At 39.3% G+C, this 13,383-nt stretch overlaps 1 protein-coding gene across 5 annotated transcripts in view; it reads right to left on the reverse strand.

The window, feature by feature from the left end:
* Positions 1 to 3,417: 3,417 nt before the first annotated feature.
* Positions 3,418 to 13,383, reverse strand: part of CCDC14 (coiled-coil domain containing 14) — a 49,831-nt gene continuing 39,865 nt past the window's right edge. For 3 of the 5 annotated variants that reach the window (XM_059162879.1, XM_059162881.1, XM_059162880.1), the window contains one exon: positions 8,081 to 9,168. In XM_059162879.1, coding sequence (XP_059018862.1) covers positions 8,226 to 9,168 — 943 coding nt within the window. In that variant the 3' untranslated portion in view covers positions 8,081 to 8,225. Of the gene's footprint in view, positions 3,558 to 8,080; positions 9,258 to 13,383 lie in introns of those variants that run through there. The other 2 variants (XM_059162884.1, XM_059162882.1) reach the window with 2 other exon arrangements.

A 13,383-nucleotide genomic window follows, 5' to 3' on the forward strand; every position in this document is an offset into this window, starting at 1 on the left:
ATAAAATTAAATAAAAACCAAACATTGTGTGCCTTACATAAAGCAAAGGTAAAACCTTGAGTATCTAGTACAGTACATACACATGTATGTGGATCAATTATATATAGTGATATTATCTTCTATTTAGTGTTCACAATTCACAAGGCAGTTTTTACTTATCTTATTTAATTCTCATTATAAATTCCAGAGGAAAATTCCTTATTAGACTATACTAGTAGAGAAAGAAAGGCACACAGCTAGATTCTGGTGGCAGATTTGGGACCCCTAGGGCCCAAGTGGTCATAAGAGTTAGCTGCTATCAGGGAGACAAAAGAGTAAAGAAAGTAGGCTGAAAAATCAGCATATCTATTCAGAGAATTAGCGGTGTGGTTTTGAGCAAGTGTTTTTAATACTTTTTGGTTTTAGTTTCCATATTCTAAAAATGAGATTGGACTAGAGAATCAATCATAAGGTCCCTTTTACCTGTAAAAGTCCTGTAAAAAATAAAGCAAAAATTATCCACAATCTTTTTTATACCAGGAGTACTTCAAACTTCTGAGTAGAGAATATTAATAGAAATGGTGATGTTCAAAAGTTAGTCCTGAGAAAGAATTAATAGAGATACCAGTAATATTGCAACTTTTTTAAATCAATAGATGGCAAATAATGACCTCCCTTCTATAAATCTTCTCTAGAATTGGCAAGACCATTCTGTTGGCAGGGAAAAATGACCTGTCTACTTCATATAAAGTTCTAAATACCCTGAGCAGTAGTCGAAATTGAAAGATGCCTAGTCAGAATGCTGGACTGCAATTATTAAATGGGTTGTCAAATCATAAGGTGACCAAAGAACTTTCAGTCAAATCCTCACATTTTATAACTGTAAAATAAGGTTCACACAGAAAATCAGTAGCAGAACCTAAACCTAAGTCTCTTGGTTCCGCCTGCCTCTTTTCACCTTTCTTTGCAGCCTCTTGCAGACCTGGCTTCACAGGTGAGTTTGTGATTAAGTGTGAACTTTGCCTCTGGGGCAGCTGAGACCACTTGCTTGGTCAGAACCTGAGTTTTGAGGAACGGTTCATTTCTAACCAGACTGGAAGGATCTGGGCTGCCCTGAGCTGTCCTAACATGATACCACTCAACACCAAGAATGACAATGCGAATACCATCTAGAAAGGACTATAGCCCAAATATGATCTGTAATGGAATATAATGGCCAAAACGTTAATAAAATCATAGGAAGTGGTAATCTAACTGTAATCTTTTTTTTTTTTTGTCAGAGAGAGAGAGCGCGCACAAGCAGGGACAGTTAATAGGCAGAGGGAGAAGCAGACTATCAGCTGATCAGCTGACCCGGGAGCCAGATGCGGGACTCAGTCCCAGGACCCTGGGATCATGACCTGAGCTGAATGCAGATGTTTAACTAACTGAGCCACCCAGGTGTCCCTCTCACTAGGGGCTTGATAACTTGATAACAATTCTGCTTGATAACATCACATCTGGAGTTCCTCTGCTCATGGCTGGGTTTAAGTTTTAAGACACTGACAAACTGGAGGACATCAAGCGAGGAAAGCAGGACGGTGAGAGCTCCTTCAGTGTTGTATGTCACCGATTTATGTAGTGCCCTGGCTTTCAAAGTGCTTTGCCTCCATTTATCCCTCCCACAAACTGGTAAGGTAGGTTGGTAGGATAAATTATCCCTGCAATGGTGACAGAATTAAATAAATGCTTCACCCTATATCTCCCCCCCACAAATATTAAAAAAATCTGTGGCTTCTTCACAATATCAGTAGTGTGTGGATATTTGCTAAACAAGTGGATTTTGCTTCAGAAGTTAACAATGGGAATAAAGAATAAAAAAATACAGGGAAGCTAATGCCAGGAGCTTAGGTATGTCTAATAAAGCTACAGACTGTTGCGTGAACTTACCAACACCAATGGAAAATCAAGTGAAGGCGAGATGACCATTTGCCAGGGACTTAGCAAAATCCAACACTTGTTATGAACTGTCTACTATATGATAGGCACCAAATGCCATAAGAGGTGTCAAGTATGAACAAATAACTGGGTGGCTCAGTCAGTTGAGTGTCTGCCATCGGCTCAGGTCATGGTCTCGGGGTTCTGGGATCAAGTGCGGAGTCGGGCTCCTTGCTCAGCAGGGAGCCTGTTTCTCCCTCTGCCTGACACTCTCCCTGCTTGTGTGGTCTCTCTGACAAATAAATAAAAATCTTAAAAAAAGTAAAAAAGCAAGTAGCATACAGGGTGGGAGAGGTTGACATGGAAACAGATAAATGCATCGACAGAGACATATACAAAGTACAGTAGTAGTACCATGGGTATGAAAAATGAGTAAGAATAGGTCCGGAGGAATGAAAGGGTGGTCCAGGCAAAAGGAATACATACGGTGCACTTGAGATCCTACCAGTTGCAGGTATCACTGTAGAATGGATTCCTTCTTTGGGTACAATGAGATAGATGACTTTTATTAAAGTCCCTTCAAAAACTCAACTTAAGCCCTTTATAAATACCTAACATCAGGGCACCTGCGTGGCTCAATGGGTTATAGCCTCTGCCTTCTGCTCCTGTCATGATCCCAGGGTCCTGGGATCAAGCCCCACATCGGGTTCTCTGCTCAGCGGGGAGCCTGCTTCCCTCTCTCTCTCTGCCTGCCTCTCTGCCTACTTGTGATCTCTGTCAAATAAGTAAATAAATTTAAAAAAAAAAAGGCAAAAGAAGTCCCTAACTTCTTACCATCTCTGATAATACTCAGGGAGGTCCTGTTCAGGCCAGCTGCTTTAAAAAAAAAAAATGTGCCCAGTTCTCTACAAGTGGTATACTACAACATCAAGATATAAGGCAAATTTAAGCAATTCTGAGCAGAAGGAAACTGAGAGTTAACAGATCTAAAACATGATTAAGAGAGTGTTAGCTCACAAATCAAATCCAGCTTTATCTGGTGACATGCTTAAATTCTAGATTGCTAAACATAGTTTTTGAGAAGGGGCTTCTTAATTAAATAATGGACACAAGTCAATTCCGTCATCTTTGGCTTCTTCCCATTTTTTTCCTTCACAGTATTAAACACTCATGTTCCTTTTCTTGTGTCCCACTATAATGTAAGCTCCTTGAGGGCAGAGATGATCGTATTTACTGTTGTATTCTCAGAGCCCAGAACAGTACCTGGCAAATATTAGAGCTTTCATTTCACTTATTCATTGAATGAAGGAATCTTAGCTGAAGAGGTCGCCCCACAATGTGAGGAGTACATACTTGGTAAATTGTGTCTTGGCCACATGCCCTTTCTATCTAACTGGGCGTTGCAATTCTGCCCTCCTTTCCAAGGTGTTGAGGCAGCTTTTATGAATTTTAAGGCACTTGACATAAATGTCATTAATGAAAAGAAAAGATTTTTGCAAGATTTACTCAACTCCAAGGGACAATAAAGGAAGAATGTGTACGAAGTACTTCTTGAGTTTCTTTATCCCTTAGGATCTCTAAACTTGGTCACAGAACCAGATTCTTTCATCTTCGGTATTTTCATCACAAATACCAAATCCATTGTGACGTTTGTACATTACCTACACCAATCCAAGAGAGGACAGAACAGTTACAAAATGCTTGAGGACAATTCTTTCCCATCTTACACCCAATTTTTATCAAGGAGACACTAAGTTCACTCTGTCAAGAGGCTGGGGGATACTCCACTACTCTGTTTTTCACACTCTGGAACATCTGAAACGGCTTTGTGAAGGGGCTGGGATTTGGAGCCAGACTGACCCTTCTGAGACTATGAAGAGGCAGCTACACTAACTTCTTGCGTGAGGATCTAAAGAGGACTACTGAGAACAGGCATACTTTCTTTCCTTTTTATCCCACTCTTCCATTATCAGTACTGTTATCAAGACTTGGAACTTGACCACGAACTTTTTCATTTGAGATGTTGCTCAGTGTGACTTAAACTGATCAAATCGAAGAACTTGGAGTCATCTTTGATTTCTCTCTTTCATTTTCTGTTAAGTCACCAAGCCTATTGAAAAATTTTCTGTTTGTTTCTCCTTTTTCACCTTTATTGCCAAAGGCTTGTCAATTTGTCTGGTCTACTGCCACAGCTTTCCAGGAGGTTTCCAGCCTCCCCCACGTCTACTCTTTAGGTACAATCACTCTATGCAACTTTGAGAACACCCAGTTTTATCTGGTGGTCCTCAATTAAAAACAAACCACTACCACCAAATATACCCAAACACTTAAGACTTCATGGTTAATGGTTATTCCTCAGCCTGGAGCTCAGGACATTCTAGTCTGACCCTAACTCTTCTAATTGTGCTCATCATCTACTGTTGCCATTATCATATACAGCTGACCCTTGAATACAGGTTTAAACTGTGCAGATCGGGACGCCTGGGTGGCTCAGTTGGTTAAGCAGCTGCCTTCGGCTCAGGTCATGATCCCAGCGTCCTGGGATCGAGTCCCACATCTGGCTCCTTGCTTTGCAGGGAGCCTGCTTCTCCCTCTGACTCTGCCTTCCACTCTGTCTGCCTGTACTCGCTCTCTCTCTCTCTTACAAATAAATAAATAAAATCTTTACAAAACAAAACAAAAACTGTGCAGATCAACTTATACATGATTTTCTGGTAAATATAATATCGCTTTGTGAATATATTTTCTAGTCAATGTGATTTTCTTTGCATTTTTTCTAGCTTAGTCTAAGAATACAGTATATTAATGCATGTAACATAAAAATGTTAATCAACTTTATGTTATCAGTATTATGCCCCCCAAAATGGGTCCGTGATTAAAGGAGTGAGACTGATATAAAGCGAAGGTCAAGCAAAGCTTTATTTCACGGCAAGCATCAAGAATCAAACTGACCGGCCAGGGCCACACCTCTTACAGAGAGGGCGACCTTTCTGTTTCCCAGACTAGCTTTTAAGGGCAAAGGGCAAAGGCCATGCGGTTGGGTCTGGCCACACACAGGTAGCCAATGAAATTGTAACACACAGAGAAAGCTGCCCAGTGATGCTAGGTGACCAACTGAATTACAATTTACCCTAGTAGACATTTGAACCAGCCTATCACCTTGGTCAGAATTGGCACCCAAAAGGTGTCCAAAGAGAGGGGCCCATACTCCTTGGTAACTAGGGAGACAGTATGCATCCCCCCACTGATCGGATGTCTCCACCTGGCCTGACCCACCCTTGTATTTGAGCTTTGTTACCTAGGTTTGGTTTCCAGGACTTGTTTTTAAGTAAGTCCCCTGGGGGAAGGGGAGCAGGGACAGTTTAAGGGTTAAACAACAAGGTTATTGTTTAACCTTAATGGAAGCCTCTTGCTAGATAGGTCCTTATATTCAGTAAGGATTCTAGATTACAGCAGGCTATTAGTAGTTAAGTTTCTCAGGAGTCAAGTTATACATGGATTTTTGATCATAGAGGGGGTGTTGGGTGTCCCTAACCCCTGTGTTGTTCAAGAGTCAACTGTAGTAACCTTGATCCCTCTGTTAGTCAGGTTGGTGTACTTACCATTCTTTTTTTTTTTTTTTTAAAGATTTTATTTATTCACTTCACAGAGAGAGATCACAAGTAGGCAGAGAGGGAAGCAGAGGGAGAGAGAGGGGAGGAAGCAGGCTCTCTGCCCAGCAGAGAGCCCAATGCGGGGCTCGATCCCAGGACCCTGAGATCATGACCCGAGCTGAAGGCAGAGGCCCAATGCACTGAGCCATCCAGGCGCCCCACCATTCTCTTAATATACTACTTAAGCCCCACGTTTTGGTGATACTTTCTTTATCAGGTAAATATTGTGAGGATATTCGCAGGATATTCAAATCCTACATGTTCTTAAAACATCAGAATGAAGTTTCTTCTCTTCTAGGTCTTTCTGTACCATTTGTAGGCTTCCTTCTAGTCTAAACTTTTGTAAAGCTCATTGTCTATCCCATCCTTTTTGCTAGAATCATATTCACCTTGAGATTTAATCAAATTATTTCATGTTTCTATGCCATGTGTGTGTCTTATATTAAATAAATAGTAAGCTCCTGGTAAGGCATCCTGAGGACTTTTCCAGTCTCATTTCTTTTCTTTCTTCTTTTTTTTTTTTAAAAGACTTTGAGTGAAAGAGAGAGAGCACGAATGGGGAGGAGGGGCAGAAGGAGAGGGATAAGCAGGATCCCAACTGAACAAGGAGCCTGCAGTAGGGCTGCATTCCATGACCCCGAGATCATAACCTGAGCTGAAGGCAGACACTTAACTGACTAAACCACCCAGGTGCCCAAAAGATTTTATTTATTTCAGACAGAGAGAGAGTGAGAGAGCAAGAAAGAGAAAGCACAAATGGTGGGGAGGGACAGAGGGAGAAGCAGACTCCCCACTGAGTAGGGACTCCAACTCCAACTCCCAGGGACTCCCCTGGGATCAGGACTTGAGCTAAAGGCAGCTGCTTATCTGACTGAGCCACCCAGGGGCACCCTCATTTGTTTTTCAATCACATTGTTAACCCCTAATTAAGTGAATCCATAAACATTCAATACTTTCCTTTGCACAAAGGCATGCTCGTCCTATGTTAAGGGCAAAATACAATACTCTTCTTGTATTATCATATAATAATCTTAAGAATTTACTTCTGCATATGAGTAACAACTGAATATTTAGGAGAACGATGTTTTCTTCCTTGTTGTGTTTTAAATTTCCGAGCTGTACTTTGTAACTTATGCTGTTAAAGAATTGTGGACTGTCACCTCCGAATACACCAATGAATTAATTTATGAATACTGGAAGAAACGTTAAAATATTAATGGATAATTCTATGACAAAAACTAAAAGTTCATTTAATATTTTTAGACATAATAAATCCCTACCTATAAAATCTCGACATGTCAAAGAGATTATATATGGGTCTTTCAGAAGTTGTAGCACCAACACTTAAAAACCAGGAGGAGGAGGTGGTCCTGGTGCTGGCAGAACTCTTTAATGATGAGGCCTGCCCAAACAGTGTGCGGGAAGACATGTGCCGGAGACCAGGAAGTATTAGTGATAGCACAGGGCTTGGGCTTCTAACAGCTCCGGTGTGCTGCTTGCACGGACAGAGGTGGTACTGAGTAGTTAAGGAGTTGCTAGTAGAGAGAAGCAGAGACTAGCTTAGTTCATATTATTCATAAAACAGAGAACATTCTCAGCTCAAGGGCTGAAAAGGAATTAGTTTGGAAAGGCAGAATTATAACCAGCGCAAGATGTACAAACTCCTTTATGTTCAAATATAATAAGGACAAAAACCAAATATTTCTCATTTATTTAAAACAAACCAAATTTCCCAAATTAAGACTTATCTATTAGCATTTCCTTATCAGTTGGACTTTACTTTTTATAGGCGTTAAACATCCATGAAGGATAAAAATAAATAAAAATGACAACGTTTTAAGAAACCATATGCTAACTTAGGATGTTATCTATATTCTCTTGGACCAATCAACGTTTTTTAAGAGATGGAGATACTGGCATTTTTCTCTTAAAAGAAATGTTTTTATGTCTCACCAACAACACTAGCCTGCAGCACAGAGCATCCCGTATAAAAACACAATGCCATTAAAAAACAAACAGGAGGGCACCTGGGTGGCTCAGTGGGTTAAGCCGCTGCCTTTGGCTCAGGTCATGATCTCAGGGTCCTGGGATCAAGTCCCGCATCGGGCTGTCTGCTCAGCAGGGAGCCTGCTTCCTCCTCTCTCTCTCTCTGCCTGCCTCTCTGCCTACTTGTGATCTCTCTCTCTCAAATAAATAAATAAAATCTTAAAAAAAAAAAACAAAAAACCTTCAACCCCCCTCCCCAAAACCCCCAAACAAACAGGAGTCCTGAAAGAGAAAAGAAAGCCTAGTTTGAATACAATAAATTATACCCAGAGACTCCCTTCCTACCATCTGTTAGGACAACCAGAGAGTCCTTCTGACCTGGATCCTTAGTCCAGCAGGGTAAGAAAAAACCTCTAAGAGCAAAGTACTAAAATAAAAAGTACTAAAATAAAATATTACTTAGAATACTTACCCAGTTATCTACAACTCTCCTCTCTTAACAATTCTTAAGATGACTTGTTTATATAAACTCCAGAATGTCAATATATTCCAATAATAAATTTATTATTCATACAACTATCATACATAATTAATATAAAACATCATTTCTCTACAGAATTTAAAATATACATTCAATGTAGCCAACGTCTATTCTTAAAAAGAAGCACTCCATCCCTTTTTCTTCTGAGTTCATTTCTCCAGGAGACCCATCCTTAAGGACTTCTGGAGTCTGGCAATATTAGCATCCAGGGCTGCCAGGCCGTTCCGGAAATCTTGTTCATCGCGAGAAGTGAACGTTGAAAAAGAAGACATGCTCCAGTCGGACGTCAAGTCCGAATTTAAAAAGCTACCGTCGGAGACAGCACTCCCCCTCACTTGAAAGCTGCTGCTCTGACCGGTGGCGGGGCGGGGACACACAGCCAGCCCTGGCGGCTCCTCGGGGGCAGCTGGGATCTTGCAGATGGCTTCCTTTATTTTCTTGAGGAGCTGCTTGTCTTCCATATCAGCTGTCCCGCTTAGTTTCTCAGGTGCATCTTCGGCTTCCTTTCTGGAAGATAAACAGACTCTAGGTGCACGCAATTTGTTTTCTTTTTCAGAGGCAAGACCGCTGTTGCTGACCAGCTGTGGCGAAGCCACAGTGATCTGTGGCTGGGGGGATAATCTCGTAGATAGCGGTGATTTCTTTTTAGAAGTGCTTCTAGCAAATGGAATATAAATTGTATTATCCAGAGTACACTCATGGTCTATTAGAGTTGTGATTTCACTCTCCTCAACAGTATCCTCTTCTGAAAGGGGAGACCCCAGGGGTCTCCCAGGGGCTGCTTCTTCCTCCGCGTTCCTTGGGTGACTATGCTGAGGGCCTTTGGAGGGCAGAACGCTTTCATAAGGTCTATCTGGCTCCATGTTCTCCTCATCGTTGATGGCAGAAAGTGGCTCCGAATGAGTAAAAGTGTGATCTGTTTCTAACTTATTTAGGTAGCTCATTATGGAACTATGAGCAGGGATTGGGTCATGTTGAGGTTGTTTTTCATAAATGTTCAGAAGTGATTTTGTAAGATTGTTCCCGGACTTGGAGCGAGCACTGTCCATACTAAGATCTGAAAGAAGCCTTGCCATACTGCTCTGTAAAGTTCTGTTAAGAATAATTTAGTACACTAATTATTCTTTTTTTACCTGCTTATTTGTACGTCATCTTTAAAAGAAAGGATCTGAAGCAAGCACCTGGTTTGTAACAAGGAAAAAAGCAACGAAAAGCACAAAATCCCAGAATGCATCTGGAATTAGTAAATTACAATAACAAATGATTAAAATATCTTGGTCTATATTAAATCGAATATAATGATATTTAAAAATACAGGTTTAGGAACTTTTTCTCTTAGGGTATGAAATGTTTTATTCTTGCGCAACATTGCAAAATGGTATGGATTCTGTTAGTAATGAAGTTATTTTTCTCCATTCAAAATATATATGCAAAGGGCACTGGAACAATCCTGGGGGAAAAAGGGTCGTTAGAGATAGTTATAGGATATAATTAGGCATGAGCAACAGCTAGGTACCAGGAGAAGTGTGATATAAGAAAAACCACTTAGAGTCTGAAGTCAGACAGGAATGAAATCTAATCCTATCGCTAGCTGTGATCTTGGGCAAGTCATTCAACCTTTCTGAATCTCAAGTTCCTTAACTGCAAAATGAAAATATCTACTTCAGAATTACAATGAAAATCAGATAAGATCAAATAATAAACTATGAGGGTAAAGTGCTTATTAGCACTGCTTCAGGATCTCTGGGTGTTCATTTGAAAGCAGCTTTTATTAGTAGTCCTATTAAAGCCATTTTATACCAAGCTTTTGGTCTTTTTGAATTGAATCATATATAAGTTCTTATATATCAATAAGAAATACATCAAATTTTGAAAGGATACAGAGGACATCAACAGGTAGTTTTAAAAGATTACAACTAGCCAGTAAGCATGTTTTAAAAGTTCAAATTCTAACTGGAGAAGTTCAAATTTTTAAAATGTGATTTTTTTTTTTGGATTATCAAATTAACATGATAAAATGAGATTAATACCCACTATCAAAGAAGTTTGAAGAGGCAGGTACTACTAGTGGGAGTGTATACTGGTATAACCCTTCCAGGGAACAAACTGGCAATACATCCAAAGTCTTAAATATTTCTACATCCCACATTTTTTTTTTTTTTTTTAAGATTTTATTTGTTTATTTGACAGAGAGAAATCACAAGTAGATGGAGAGGCAGGCAGAGAGAGAGAGAGGGAAGCAGGCTCCCGCTGAGCAGAGAGCCCGATGCGGGACTCGATCCCAGGACCCTGAGATCATGACCTGAGCCGAAGGCAGCAGCTTAACCCACTGAGCCACCCAGGTGCCCCATACATCCCACATTTTTGGATCAATAATTTGCACTTCTAGGAATTTATCCTACATATATACAGCAGGAGGCTACACCCCAAGATATACTTACAAAGACAGAATTTATAATAGAAAAGAGATGGATTATCTTTATCTTCAAATACAGTAGAATGATTGAATTATGCTGTAATCACACCATAGCCATTTATAGTTGTGTTGTAAGGAATATTCACTGATGGAGAAATGTTCATTATATAAGATTAAACTTAAAAGAGCAGACAATAAATAATATGGATAGAATACTATTTTTGTAAAATAGTCACACATATCCAAACAAAATACTAAAAGGAAATCTCTATATTAAACAGCAGTGGTTATATCTCTGTATAGAGAATGAGTGGGTTTTGTTTTTTTTTCCTACAAAAGGAAAAACAAATTTTTTTCCAACCTGGCTTAACCTGGCTTACCCTATCATCTTAAACATAATTTGAGTTCTGACTGCTCTTCAAATGGCAATGGCTCCTAACCACTTTTTCTCATACCTCTCTCAAGAAGCTAATGAACTATTATTAAAGACAAAATCTACGTTATATGAACGAACCTTTTAAAAATGCTGTAGTGAATAATCACCCACTAATTAATTCTATCTGTCTATATACTGGACTTTTCATTTTATTTGTTTTTAGAAAGAATACTTATATTGAGGTTTCTTTCCAGAATTAAATAAAAATTTTATCTTTGCTGTGAACAAAATCAGTGACAAAAAAGGGAAGAAATGGACATGACATTAATAAGTTTCATCTCGGGGCGCCTGGGTGACTCAGTGGGTTAGAGCCTCTGTCTTCAGCTCAGATCATGATCCCAGGGTACTGGGATCGAGCCCTGAATCAGGCTCTCTGCTCATCAGGGAGCCTGCTTCCCCCACCCCCGCCCCGCCGCCTCCCCTCTTCCTGCCTCTCTGCCTACTTGTGATCTCTGTCTGTCAAATAAATAAATAAAATCTTTAAAAAAAGTAAGTTTGACTCTGGAAATTAACAGTAATTACTAAGCTTCTGATTTAAACAAAAACGTCACTGACCATTGTCTCTGAAACTAAAAGAAAAATCTCCGTAAGTAAAGAAATGACAGTACGTCAAAATTTTAAAGGAAGAGATATAAACACCTGAATAGCTAAAAAGTAGATTTATTTGTTTCTATTATGTGGGATATACCTAAACACGCTGATTTTTAATGCTTAGAAAACTGACACATCTTTATAATAAGACATTCAAGGTTTCTTCTCAGCTATTTATAAAAATATACTAATTTAAATAAGTATCAGCACTGGTAAGAGTGTTCTTAGAAGCTATAAGAATATTTACCACTTGTTTAATGAAAATATATTAATTTTCCTTCACATTTTAATGGTTTTAGAACATGTAGTAAAATTTTGAAAAAGTGATAAGGATGTATTTCAAAATTACTGAAGGTTGAAGAAGGGAGAGATGGTTGAGGATATTTTTTAAGAACTGGTTTAGGATATTTATTTAGAATTCATATATGTACCTACTAGTCCCTTTATCCCTCCTCAACAACCTGAGAAAGGCACTCAGAAATTCTGTGAAATCTTTAAGAGACTATCTAAAACACATACAAAAAACAAACACCTATCTTACCGAGGCATATGACTATGGGGAAGAAGGATGGGCTAGTTGAACATGAAGATTTAGCTGTATTGTCAGATACTGCTGCATTACCCTCTGTCAAAAGTAAAGTTAACATGGTCACAGTAGCCCAGCTATAGTACTGGAGATGCTCCTAAATAACTAAATTGCACAGGGTAACACCAAACATACTATAAATCACCAACATGGGTGAATTTAGCTCAAATACGAACTCTCTGTTTTGTTTTGACAAAAGCAAAAATTGCCATCTGTGGGTATACTTAGATTTTGAAGTTGTTACTGAAATCTTCAGAAAATGTAAGGGTAGTACTAAGCCCTGTAAGACGTTCTGTGTTTCTATAATCATTTCAAGAGGCCAGTTAATCTAATGGGTGAGTTAGTAGTCCTGGTGCTGGATTTATGCCCAGTGTGAAAAGCAAAGGTCCTTTACAACAATGGAAAACACATGACAGGAAAATCTCCAGAGTCTTAAGGAGACCAAAACATTTCCACCTAATATTTTAGACACAGTCTCTTCTAAAAGCAGATAATATACAAGAAGTAACGACCTTTTTCATTTCCTATGCTTCTATGTTAGGGTGAATGTTAAGGCTCTAGTTGCAAGTGAATCCTTTTCATTCCTAAAAAAAAAAACCACTAGAAAAGGCAGATTGTTATTTTGAAAGAATGAGCAGGTACAAAGGTATCTCTTACAGAGATAGAAGAATCTCTAAAAAACACTTCCTCTTCTGTCAGAAAGAAGCTATGTTTTCTAAAACAGAAAGCAAGGGGGGCCTGGGTGGCTCAGTGGGTTAAGCCTCTGCCTTCGGCTCAGGTCATGATCTCAGGGTCCTCGGATCGAGCCCCACATCGGGCTCTTTGCTCAGCAGGGAGCCTGCTTCCCCCCCATTCTCTCTGCCTGCCTCTCTGCCTACTTGTGATCTCTCTCTATCAAATAAATAAATAAAAATCTTTAAAATTAAAAAATAAAACAAAGAGCGAGGCTGAAGAGGGAATATAAAATCTTGGCTCAGGTACCAGCTTGGGAACCAATGAGCTATGAAAGTCAGGCGAGTCCCCTCATTTCCTTGGGCTTCCATTTATGCTAATTTCTACAATAATTATACTACTACTATGAAAACTGCCCTTACATTTTTATTATTAATTTTCTTCACAAATGCACCACACATGTTAAATAGCATTCAGTCAAGTTTATTCTTTAAAAAGGATGTATCTTCCTATATCCATCTCAAAGTGCTAGAATAAGCTTTTAACTTGATGACATGGATATTCAGCAACTAAAATGATTTAATATTTTTGTATTTCACACGTATG

This window comes from Mustela lutreola, chromosome 2 (assembly GCF_030435805.1).
Source record: "Mustela lutreola isolate mMusLut2 chromosome 2, mMusLut2.pri, whole genome shotgun sequence".
Lineage (NCBI taxonomy): Eukaryota > Metazoa > Chordata > Mammalia > Carnivora > Mustelidae > Mustela > Mustela lutreola.